The 12,877-nt window shown below is 50.6% G+C and overlaps 1 protein-coding gene across 1 annotated transcript in view; it reads right to left on the bottom strand.

Annotated features, from left to right (window-relative positions):
- NWD1 (NACHT and WD repeat domain containing 1) overlaps positions 1 to 12,877 on the bottom strand; it is a 67,736-nt gene that overhangs the window by 41,393 nt on the left and 13,466 nt on the right. The window contains 2 exon segments of the mRNA XM_008048780.2: positions 4,269 to 5,541; positions 9,226 to 9,523. Coding sequence (XP_008046971.2) covers positions 4,269 to 5,541; positions 9,226 to 9,523 — 1,571 coding nt within the window.

Genomic DNA, 12,877 nt, shown 5'->3' with positions numbered 1-12,877 from the left:
CTCCCTCCCTCTACTCCTCCCCCCCTCCTCTTCTCCTCCCCCTCAGCTTCTCAATGTGAGGACGATGAGGATGAAAACTTTTTGACGATCCACTCCTACTTCACGAACAATAAACATGCTTTCTCTTCCTCATGATTTTTCTCATAAGTTTCTTTTCTCCAGCTTACCTTATTGCAAGAATAAAGGATAAAATACATACACAAAATATGTCAATTGATTGTTTATGTTACTGGCAAGACTTCTAGTCAACAATGGGCTGTTAATAGTTACATTTGGAGGGAGCTGATGCTGATATGCAAATTTACAACTGTCCAGGGGGTTGGCATTTCTCATTCCTGTGTTTCCCAAGGGTCAACTGTATGTAGAGAGATAGAAGATTGATTGATTGGTTGAGTGATAGATAGGATAGATAGATACATAGATACAAAAGCACATGGATACATAAATAGGAGAGATGAACGGATGGCAAGATAGACAGAAAGAATAGATGGATAGATAGATTGGGTAGACAGGATGGATGGATAGATAGACAGACGATAGGTAGATCAAATGGATAGCTAGATAGATCAGTGATAATAGAATAGATAAATAGGTGGGTAGGTAGATAGATACATGATAGATAGACAGACAGATATAGATAGATAGGACAAATGGCAGAATGGATGGATGGATAGATAGATAGACGATAGGTAGATCAAATGGATAGCTAGACAGATCAGTGATAGGATAGGTGATAGGTTTTAGATAGATAGATGATAGGATGGATGGATAGATAGGCTAGGTGTTAGATACGGACAGGATGGAGATGATGACAGATAGATAGACGGTAGGAAGATAAAACGGATAGCTAGATAGATTGATAATAGGATAGATAGACAGATAGCTCGAATAGATGGGTGGATAGATAGACAGGATAGATGGATCGATAGACTAGATGGATGAGTAGATAGACGATAGGTGCGTAAGATGGATAGCTGGATAGATCAATGACGGACAAGATAGGTGGATAGAGAGAGACAGATAGGATACAGGAATAGATGGATGGATAGACAGACAGCAGATAGAGAGATAGATGACAGGTGGATAAAATGGACTGCTAGATAGATCAATGATAGGTGAGATAGGCGGATAAGTAGGTAGGTAGATAGAGAGAGAGAGAAAGAGAGAGATAAGATGGATAAATAAATGACAGGTAGGATGATAGATAAATATGTTAGATGGTTAGATGATAGAGATAGATGATACATAGATAAGAAGGATAGATAGAAAGAAAGACAGACAGAATCAACCATGCTGCCCATCGAAGCTGGACTGGATAAAAAAAAGTGGTACATATACACAATGGAATACTTTGCAGCCATAAAGATGGACAGACATATGGACTTGGCGGCAACTCGGATGGATTTAGAGTCTATCATACTCAGTGATCTATCACAGAAACAAAGAACAGAGTTCCATATGTTCTCACTTATAAGTGCACCTGGAACAATTATAATAATACTATAAGAAAGGGATCGTCAGTAGCGGGAAACTGTCAGGAGAGGGGGAGTAGGAGTGGCAGCTGAGGGAAACTGCTAGGGGAGGGAGGGGCACACCTCATCCACAAGGGCACCTGCATAATCAACCTTTATATATCTAAGCCTGAACTGTACCCCACATCTTTATGGTAAAAAAGATAATAAAAATATAAAAAGAAAGATAAATATAATAGACACAGATGAGAGACAGAAAGCTCGATATAGATATTGATCGATTTATCATGGCTAGAGAGAAATAAAGATAATAGGCAGATAGATTGACAATTTAGATAGGCAGATAGGTAGAGATGATATTTGTATATGAAAGAGAGCTATAAATAATAGAGAGATATAAAGATAGAGTTGATAGATTAATAGAGATGATAGATATCTATAGATGGTAGACAGAGATATATGTAGATATAGAAGTAGAAATAGATAGGCATCGATGGTAGGGAGATATAGAGGTAGATAGAGAGAAATAAAATTGTTAAACATGATGGATGGTGGGTGGATGAGTGGATGGGAGTATAGAGGAATGGATAGATGGAAGAATAGATATAATGAGCGGATGGGTGAATTAGCGGGTGGATGGATAGATACAACAGATAACTGGATGGTTGAGAGGGTGGATGGACAATACGATGGATGGATGGGTAGGTGTATGGACGGATGGAGGATGGACCGATGGACGGGTGGATGGAAGGACAGCCAGATAGATCGACAGACAGGCTCTCTCATGCCAAGGCAGGGTTTCTCACCCTCTGCACTATCAACACCTGGGCCTGGATCATTCTCTGCTGCGGCACTGTAGCGGAGCATGTTAAGTAGCAATCCTGGACTCCTCCCACTAGAGATACTAGGAGCACTTGCCCTCTCAGTTGTGTCAACACAAATGTCTCCAGACACTGTCAAGCGTCCCCCGAGGGGGCAGAGTCACCCTGCGGTGAGGATCTCTAGCCCAGAAAGAACTCAGATCTGCCCGTGAGCCAGGCTCTCAACCATCCCGTCTCCCCAACTCTGCATGTCAACACATCTTCATGGAACTGGAGGTCACCAAGTCATCCCCTTGCCATCACCCTTCATAACCACCTCCCCCGCCAGCCCCCCGGAGGACGGTCCTACACCCTGTGAGATGCTGGCTTTACTGATTAGACCAGACTGTTACCAAGTAAGCCAAGTGGCTTCTGTCTCCCTGGATTTTGGAATTGGGACTCAAAGCAGAAGCCAGAAAAATGGCGCCTGGTCCCCAGACTATGAGTGCCTGAGGCCAACTGAGGCTCAAGACAAGCTGAAGCTCTAGGGAGGCGAAAGGAAGAGTCCAGAAGAGAAACCAATGTGCAGAGTGGACCCCAAAGGGCACGGGGATGAGAAACTGCCCTGATTCTCATGACTTTCTGGTTTCCATGACAACTCAGTTCTCCCACATAGACTCGCCAGCATCCTGACGGAACCCTCCCTTCTACAACACCCAGTCCATCGCTGTACCCTTGTAGAGTCCAGACCAGTGATGATATCAGGGTACAGCACGAAATCTGGGGTATACCCCTGGAGTCAGGGATAAGGTGGCTGGTTTCTCAGCTTCCCCCTGGAATAAAGCTTTTCTTGCTTGCTTGCTTGCTTGCTTTTGAAATGGGATCTGGCTTTGTCTTCCAGGCTGGAGTGCTGTCATTTGATCATAGCTCACTGCAGCCTCAACCTCTTGGCCTCAAGCGATCCTCCCGCCTCGGCCTCCCAAAGTGCTGGGATGATAGGCATGATCCACCATGCTCAGCCTCAACTTGAATTATTTACTGAATTTTAAAAAAAATAGATGGTGTCTTATTATGTTGCTCAGGCTACACTCGAACTCCTGGCCCCAAGTGATCCCCCTGCCTCGGCCTCCCAAAGCACAGGGATTTGCTTAAGACTAGCATGAGTAGGTTTCTATTTCTGGCAAACAAGCAAATCTCTTGCTAGAGTGACCATCACCATCTAGACTAACTTATGGTACCACGCTGTCTGAAATAAAAGACCAAGAAAGAAAATACTGCCCCAAACTAGGGAGACGCACAACTCCGTTGTCCAGCCACTCAGTCAATGACTTGAGCCTTCCTGGTGGCTGGTTGCAGTGGAGACTCAATGTTGCTGCTTATGTCTCTGTCGGCTGGCCTCCACCCCTCCTGGGGGAGGCAGGTAGGATCCCTGGGTACTTCTGACCCGCACCCTCTTCTCTGCTGCTTGTGATTTCTGTCTCCCTGGTCACACCAGGCAGCTCCGAGTCATGGCTCTGGTCTGTTGTGACCTGGGTTCATTGGAATTTACAGCCCCAAAACTTTCGTCAGGTCCAGCAGTGATGTGGGGGATCTTTTCTTTTCTTTTCTTTTAATGTATGTATGTATTTATTTTCTCAGTTTTGTTGAGGTATAATCAACAAATAACAATTGTATCTAGCCTGGTATGGGGGCTCACGCCTATAATCTCAGCACTTTGGGAGGCAGAGACGGGAGGATCGCTTGAAGCCAAGTATTTGAGACCAGGCTGGACAACATAGCCAGATTCCTTCTCTACAAAATAATAAAATTAGCTGGGTGTGATGATACCTGTATTCCCAGCTACTCGGGAAGCTGAGGAGGGAGGAAGTCAAGGCTGCCGTGAGCAATGATTGCACCGCTGCACGACAGCCTGGGCCACAGAGCAAAACCCAGTCTCAACAAAAAAATAAGAAACAGTCAAAAACATAAAGAAGTTATCAGTAAGACAGTGACTCACCGGGACAACACGATGTAACCCAGCACGTGGGCTACAGGGCATCGCCCATGTGTCTGCTCCAGCCGGGCGCAGAGCTGGTGTGTGGCTTCCTCGGTGGCGGCGGCCAGAGGGGCTGGCACGGTGAAGGAGGCCCATCTGCGGGCTTCCTCGAAGGCCAGCCTCAGCCGCCCAGGGTGCCCGCACTCTGGGAGGCTGGCCCAGAGCAGGTCCCTCTGCTCCGGGCACAGTGTCCTCCCTGCAGCCACCAGCAGGCGCTGGACCATCTCCTGTCCTTGGCTTCCTGAGAGGGGCTTCACCTCCCAGTAGGCCTCCGGGTCCACAAGCCTCTGCCGCAGGGTGTCTAGAAAGCCTCTTTCCCCTGAGCAGGCCGAGAGGATGAGGTGAACCCCGGGGGGGCACCGGAGAGGCAGCCAGGGAACCCTCTGAGCACGGCTAGTGGAGGCCAGGTCGTCCACGGAGTCCAGCAGAAGCACGAGAGACTCGAAGTGTCTGCAGGAGACGGTGTGGAGGAGGCCGTGGAAGAACTGGACCAGCCTGCTGTGGGCATCCAGGACCTGGGAGGGAGGTGGGGGCAGCCCATAGGCTAGGCACACCTGGAAGCAGATGCTCTTGAGCAGGCCGCGGGCATCCTGGCTCATCTGGGATGTCCCCAGCAGCCGCAGGACGGTCACTGTCTTGTGCCCCAACAGCCCTGGCGCCTGCCCCGCCAACCTGCACATCAGGGCTGTCTTCCCAATGCCCGGGGAGCCAAAGAGCACCAGGGGTGGGTGGAAGCGGCCATCGTCCCACTGGAGCTGCAGCCCCAGTTGAGCCAGCAGCTCCTGGCGTCCGCAGAAGGTCTGGGCGGCCTCCCAACTCTGCCCAAGGTGGTGGCGGATCTCCTGGTAGAGCCATGCCAGCTCTTGCCGGGCCCCCTCCAGCTCACGAAGGTGCTCGAGGACCTGCCAGCTGGCCCTGGCCACAAACTGTTCACCCAGCTCCCTCAGGTAGCGCATGTGAGCCTTGTTCTTGGGGCTCACCAGGTCACGGCTCCATGGCAGGCAGTGGGCCTGGAGGACCCCGGGCTGTGTGGTGGCGATGCGCTCCTTGAGTCCCCTGAGAAGGCTCTGGGCGTCGGTGTCCAGGCAGCCGTCTGGGAGCCAGTCCACCGTCTGAAGGGCACAGTCGTCCAGGATGTGCCTGTTGAGATCCTGGATCTCACGGAGGAAGACGGTGGCTCCCTGGGACCCGTCCTCCAAGCTCAGCAGGCCCTGCTCGATTTCCCACTCGATGACTGTGGGGGAGGCAGAGAGAAAGTGGGTCACGACTGGGCCAGGCGAGGGGGTTCACACCTGTCATCCCACACTCTGGGAGGCGGAGGCGAGAGGACTGTCTGAGTCCAGGGGTTTGAGACCAGCCTGGGTCACTCAGCAAGACCTCGTCTCTATAGCAAATCAAAAAGAGTTAGCCGGGCACGGCGGCAGAAGGCTCGCCTGAGCCCAGCAGGTTGAGGCTGCAGTGGCCATGAAATGTGCCACTGCACTCCAGCCTGGGCGACAGAGTGAGATTCCGACTCAAAAAAGAAAGAAATCTGAAAGAAAAAGTGGGTCATGGTTGTGTCATCAGCTGGCCTGCGTGGGGGTGCCGGGAGACACCTGCAGGGGGGTGCGGTGTTTCTAAGTTTCACATGTTCCAGACCCTGGGCGTCTAAAAAAAGACACACAGGGCTGTCTACCCCTGGCCCCAGAAGCTCTGATTCAGCAGATCTGACTGGGCCTATGAGTTTTCATTTCCAACGAGTGGAGCTTGCTGGTCTGGGCGCTGCACCCAGAGCCACACTTACTCAGCCCTTATCCATTGGAGAACCCTTGGGGCAGACCCTGTGTGAGGGATGCCCATCATAAAACAATACTGTCAGCCTCAAAGAGAGAATCGTGGCGTGACCCGCTTCTAGGTGTCTGCCCAAAAGAACTGAAAACAGACTCGAACAAACACTTGTACAGCCTGGTTCACAGCAGCCAAAAGGCAGAAACAACCCAGGTGTCCATCCACAGATGGCAGGATCTGCACCATGTGATCCATCCACACAGTGGAGTATTATTCAGCCATAAAAAGAAGGCACTGACACAGGCCACAATGTGAATGAACCTCGAACACACGATGCTGAGTGAAGAAGCCAGACTCTAAAGGCCTCAGGGGTTTCTCCCACCTCAGCCCCCCAAGTAGTTGGGCCTGCAGACACCAGCACGTCTGGTTTATTTTTGAATTTTTTGTAGAGACAAGGTCTCACTATGCTTCCCAGGCTGGTCTTGACCTCTTGGCCCCCAGAAATCCTCCTGCCTCAGCCCTCCAAAATGCCAGGATTATAAGTGTGAGCCACCGTGCCTGACCAAGTCTGTTGTTTTGAAACAGCAGTCAGATCTAAGGGTTATTTTTGACATGGCTCTGGGCTCAGTGGCAGCTCCCAATTCCTTGCCGCCGAATGAACCAGGTCCTTGGAGACAGGGCTCAGCCTTCAAGCCAAAGACAAGAGCCACTCAAAAGTCCTTCTTGGAGAAACCTCTCTTCCCAGCCCTTGGCCTCAGGAAGGAAGAAGAGTATGAAGGTGGCTAATGCTTCCGAACTGGAATCCTTCTGGGGGATATTTCTGCACAAACCAATCCAAGACCATCTACTCTGCCCCTTGCAGGCTGTGGTGCCTTTGGCAAGTCACAGCACCTCTCTGATCCTCTGTTTCCTCCCCTGTAATGCAGGTGTACCAGTCTACCCTGTGCCTGGTGTAAGAATTTTCTCTGGAAGAGTGTTTGTGAAAAACTGAGTATGTTTTGAGATGGAAAAAGGCCAGTCTCACAGACTGTGTGATTTCACTTTCAGTGAGGGAGCAGTTCTGTGTCTTGGCTATGGAAGTGTTTATGTGATAACATTGCATAGAACTAGGCCAGGCACGGTGGCATGCACCTGCAGTCCCAGCTACTCAGGAAGATGAAGTGGAAGGATCACTTAAGCTCAGGAGTTTGAAACCAGCGTGGGTAACATAGCGAGACCTTGTCTGTAAGAAAAATATTTTAAAAATTATAAAAAGGCTGGGTACAGGAGCTCACATCTGTTATCCCAGCACTTTGGGAGGCGGAAGCAAAAGGATTGCTTGAGCCCAGGGGTTTGAGACTAGGCTGGGCAACTTTGCAAGACCTCGTCTCTACAACAAATAAAAAAATCAGCCAGGTGTGGTGGTACATGCCTGTGGTTCCAGCTACTTGGAATGTTGAAACCGAAAGATTGCCTGAGCCCAGCAGGTTGAGGCTGTGGTGGCTGTGAGTGCACCACTGCACTCCAACCTGGGCAACAGTGTGAGAGTCTTACTTAAAAAAAAAATTAAAAATTAAAAAGATTTTTAAATTTTTTTTCAATTTTAAAAATGAGCTAGGGCATGGTAGTGCACACTTGCAGTCCCAGCTACTCGAGAAGCTGAGGTGGAAGAACTGCCTGAGCCCAGGAGGTCAGGGCTGCAGTGAGCTATGATTGTGTCACTGCACTCACGTGTGGGTGACAGAGTGAGATCCCCCCCCAAAAGGATATGTCTAGAATGAATAGATGTGTATATAATAATCAATATATTATTAATAAAATTAAAACACTCTGTATAAATTCCTACATTCAATATCTTTAACTAAATCAATAGATTTAAGTTGATAACATAAATTCACATACTGAATATGTTGATGATATAAATTCATATGTTTTGGGTGACATGAATTAATGTACTCATACTCTACACGCTGGCATCTTACTAACTTGTGAGCAAGAACCTATTTCTACGACTGGGCTCGGTGGCTCAGCCTGTAATCCCAGCACTTTGGGAGGCCGAGGTGAGTGGATGGCCTGGGTCCGCAGGTTCGAGACCTGCCTGGGTAACTTGACGAGACCTCATCTCTACAATAAATAAAAAATTAGCTGGGTGTGGTAGTGCGTGCCTGTAGTTCCAGCTCCTTGGAAGGCTAAGGTGGAAGGATCGCCGGAGCCCAGCAGGTCGAGGCTGCGGTGGCCGGGAGCGGCCATTGCACTCCAGTCTGGGTGACTGAGTGAGACTCAAACTCAAAAAAAAAAAGAACCGATCTCTTCCTCGCAGAAGTAGTGGAGAAATGACTTGATTGTGTTGTGTTTCTACAAAAATCTTACCAGTCACCTATGTGGAAGATGGCAGAGCGGTGGGGGAGGCTAGCGACCAGAGGCAGGGAGGAGGTTGGCGCCCTGGGGGGATGGAGCACAGGGGGTCTTCAGGTGGAGGGACTCCCAGGAGCGGGTCCCTCGTGGGGAGGTGGCACCACACCAGCTGGGAATGAACTCAAACAGCCCCAGGTTCGATATCTACCCACCCCTCTGAGCAGATGAGCTCTGCCTTGCTGTGCCTCCGTTTCCACCTCAAAGGCAGGTGCAGCGAGGCTGGACGGCTCACAGACAAGATGGCTCGTCCTGTCATTGGGCCAACATGGGGTGATCCACTTTTCCAGTTTGACTAGATTTTATTTTATTTTATTTTATTTTTGTAGATATGGGGGTCTTGCTATGTTGCCCAGGCCGGTCTCAAACTCATGGCCTCAAATGATCTTTCACCTCAGTCTCCCAAAGCGCTGGGATTACAGTTAAGGGTCACTGTGCCTGGCTTGCCAGATTTTTGCACTAAAAATCCTGCGTCCTGGGATGGCAGTCACCCTAGAAGCACGCCCCCACGCACATGCCAGAAGCTTCCCTGGGAGGAGGGAAACGGGACCCAGGAGAGGAGAAGAAGATCCTGGAAGACCCAGGTTGAACAGGGATATGGCTAGACTATCTTGTCTCAGTAAAATAACCTTTTTCCAAACAGGAACCAGGTTTGGCCTTTACAGAAATTCACACTGTTGCATTTTTACCAAGAGCCGATAAACATTCTGAACGTGTGGTCAGTATCACATGGACCCTCAAGAGAGTCTCCATAGCTCACCTGACCGGTGGTAGCGGTGCCACTGCTCCTGCGTGATGAGGCCCAGCCTCCGGGCCTCCTGGGCCCCGGAGTGGAGGGCAGACGTCAGGGTGGTCTCCGCAGGCCCGAGTGCTTCTTTGGAGCCTGGCAGCTGCAGGACGTAGGTGGGAGGAATGGCGTTCTCGTCCCTTCGGAAGCTGCACGCCAGCAGCTCCAGGTCGCTGGGCCTGGTGGTCAGCTGGGCCCTCAATGCTTCCCACTCCTTCTCTTCGATCAGTGGGGGGACCGGGCAGGGGCCATACTGGTCACCTATGAGGGCCTGGAGGAGAGGTGGGCAGGGAAGGAGCACAGCTTCCAAACTCTCTCAAGGAGTCAGAGTCTCACTCGATGAATCAGGCTGGAGTGCAGTGGCACGATCATAGCTCACTGTAGCCTCCGACTCCTGGGCTCAAGCGAGCCTCCTGCCTCAGCCTCTCGAGTAGCTGAGACCACAGGTACTACCATGCCCAGCTAATTTTTGTAGAGAAGAGGTCTCCCTATGTTGCCTGGGCGGGTCTCGCAAACCTGGCTTAAAGTAATCCTCCTACTTCAGTCTCCTGAGGAGCTGGAACCACAGGCACAGGCTACCACTCCAGGTTAATTTTTTTTTTTTTTTTTTTTTTTTGAGATAGAGTCTCACTGTGTTGCCCAGACTGATCTTGAACTCCTGGCCTCAAGCAATGCTCCCATCTCAGCCTCCGGAGTAACTGGGGTTAGAAGTGCACAACACCTCGTCTGGCTAATTTGAAAACATTTTTTTGCAGTCTTTGGGGTCCTGCTGTGTTACCCAGGCTGGTCTTGAATTCCTGGCCTCAAGCGAACCTCACGCCTCAGCCTCCCCCAGTCGCTGAGTCAAATCTTTACTCAGACACTTATCTCTGTGACCGTGGGTGAGGTTTGCTGAGCCCCTAAACAATGGGCCTGCATTTAAATGTCATAGCGTCACGGCGACAATTCCACGAAGACGGGCAGGCAGAGATGTAGGCCCGCACCCGTGGGTGGGAGTACATGGGTGGGCAGGGTGCCACACAGGTACATTTCAATTCTGTTCAAGCACAAAGTGTCACCGAATCATTTTTCTGGAACTCCCCTGTGGTAGCTGGATAATGAGCCTCCAAGGATGTCAGGTCCTAATCCCTGGAACCTGCGAATGCCTTATGTGGGAAAGGGGTCTTGGCAGAGATGGGATTAAGAGACAGGTCTTAGATGGGGAGATTATTCAGGTGAGCCCTGAATGCAGCCCCAGGGATCCTTTAATGTGAGAGAGGCAGAGGGAGACTGGACTCACTGAAAAGGACAGGAGTTGTGAGCGGAGGAGGAGACAGAGGCGGGCCACACACATGCAGGCAGATCCTGCCTCGATTTAGAATCTTGACGTTTTGTTCCCCGTAGATTTTGTGGATTCCTTTTCACTGCGTGTAAACATTGCATTAAAATGTTATTTCTCAGCCCGGCTCGGTGACTCAGCCTGTAATCCTGCGCTTTGGGAGGCTGAGGTGAGTGGATTGCCTAAGCCCACGGGTTCAAGACCCGCGTGGGCAGCGAGACCTCATCTCTACAATAAATCAAAAAATCAGCTGGGTGTGGTAGGTAGAGTATGCCTGTAATTCCGGCTACTCGGAAGGCTGAGGCGGAAGGATCGCCGGAACCCAGCGGGTCAAGGCTGCGGTGGCCGGGAGCGGCCACTGCACTCCAGTCTGGGCGACAGAGTGAGACTCCAACTCAAAAAAAAAAAAGTTATTTCTCTTGATAACTGAGATTTAAATGGAATTCTGTGTCAGAGCTCACCCTAGTTCTGGCTCCTCAGGGACATCAGAGCAGGAGTAGGGCACAGAGGGCCCAAAGTCCAGCTCTGTCTGTTTCAGACGCAGAAGTGGAGGCCTGAGGACGGAGTGGAAGTGGGTCAAGGTCATGGGATGGCTTAAGGACTGACTGTGGATGAAGGCTCTGTGTCCCATGGCCACTGCTCAAGACAGCAGTGACCAAGCCAGGCGCCGTGGCTCACATCTGTCATCCCAGAACTTTGGGAGACAGAGGTGAGAGGATTGCTTGAGTCCAGGGGTTCGAGACCAGCCTGAGCAACTTGGCAAGACCTTTTTTCTACAGTGAATCCAAAAATTAGCCAGGCGTGGTGGCATGTACCTGTAGTTCCTGCTACTTGGAAGACTGAGGCAGAAGGGATCACTTGAGCCCAGCACTCCAGCCTGGGTGACACAGGGAGATTCTGACTCAAAAAAAGAAAAGAAAAGAAGAAAGAAAGAAAGAAAGGTTTGGGCTAGACACAATGACTCATACCTACAATCCCAGCACTTTAGGAGGCTGAGGCAGGAGGATTGCTTGAGCCCAGGGAGTCAAACATAAAGAGAGAAAAAAAGACATTTCATTTCTTGACATGCGACTCAGTTTCAGGTATTCTGTTAAGCAACAGAAAATGGACTAAGACACCAGCTGGCCGCAGACCATAGGTTATAGGAAGTAGACTGCTGGGAAAACCACCGAGCAGACAAACAACCCATGACTGGCCTGTGGGCTCAGAGGAAGGGAGGAGGAGGTGCTCCCCCAGGAACAGCTCAGAGATCTGGAGACCAGGGCACGAGGCCCAGGAGAGCAGCCTCTACAGGGAGACACCATGGGGAGCTGCCTAAGGACTTATTGACCAGCGCAGCACGTCTCCAAGGGCCCCAGCCCAGCTCTAGTTTGCATGGACAGTCTCCCAAATCGGAGTCACAGAGCAGAAACCGGCTGTAACTCTTGGGCCACAAAGGGGCGATGACTGGTTCAAGAAGGAAGCAGGAAGTAGAGGACAGTCTTCCTTCTGGGAGGCCCCAAGGCCAGGTAGCAGGGCCCGGAGACGCACCCTCTGCTCCCTGAGCAATCTGGCAGCTGCGCTGTGCTTTTCACCACCTGCAATTTGAGCCGCAAACCACACACACCCCCCACCTCTCTTGTTGCCTTTTCTCCCTTTTAAAAAACTTTTTATTCTTGGAAACACAACAAAATGATCATCAGACTTCTTTGGAAAATGAAATTCAGAACACTGGAAGGAAACCGTGAAGGGGGGATTTACAAGTAGGGATGTCAAAGCTTCCGGACTTCAGAACGCACTTTAAGGTGGTAATGATGAACCCGCAGTGGCAGCGGCATGCAATAGATGCATAGAGAATGACTAGAGGCCCTGCTAGTTGGAGACTGAGGAGGGAAGATCGCTTGAGTCCAGGAGTTCAAGGTCCACCTGGACAACATGGCAAGACCCCATCTTTTTAATTTGCTGTGCGTGGTGGCACCTGTAGTTCCAGCTACTCGGGAGGCTGAGGTGGGAGGATCACCTGAGCCCAGGAGATCAAGGCTGCAGTGAGTCATGGTGGCACAATTGCACTCCAGCCTAGGCAACAGAGTGAGACCACATCTAGGAAGGAAGAAAGAGAGGGAGGAAGGGAGAGAGGAAGAACAGACAGTCCAACAGTATTAAAGCCTAATACAGCCGGGCTCGGTGGCTCAGCCTGTCATCCTGCGCCCTTGGGAGACTGAGGTGAATGGATTGCCCGAGCCCGTGGGTTCAAGATCCGCCTGGGCTGCGAGACCTCATCTCTACAATAAGTCAAAAAATCAGCTGGGCGTGGTAGCGCATGCCTGT

The sequence above is a fragment of the Carlito syrichta genome, unplaced genomic scaffold, assembly GCF_000164805.1.
Source record: "Carlito syrichta isolate Samal-C Ts95f unplaced genomic scaffold, Tarsius_syrichta-2.0.1 Scaffold126652, whole genome shotgun sequence".
NCBI classification, from domain to species: Eukaryota; Metazoa; Chordata; class Mammalia; order Primates; family Tarsiidae; genus Carlito; species Carlito syrichta.
Note: the sequence above shows the minus strand (reverse complement) of the source record. Positions and strands in the feature narration are given on the sequence as shown.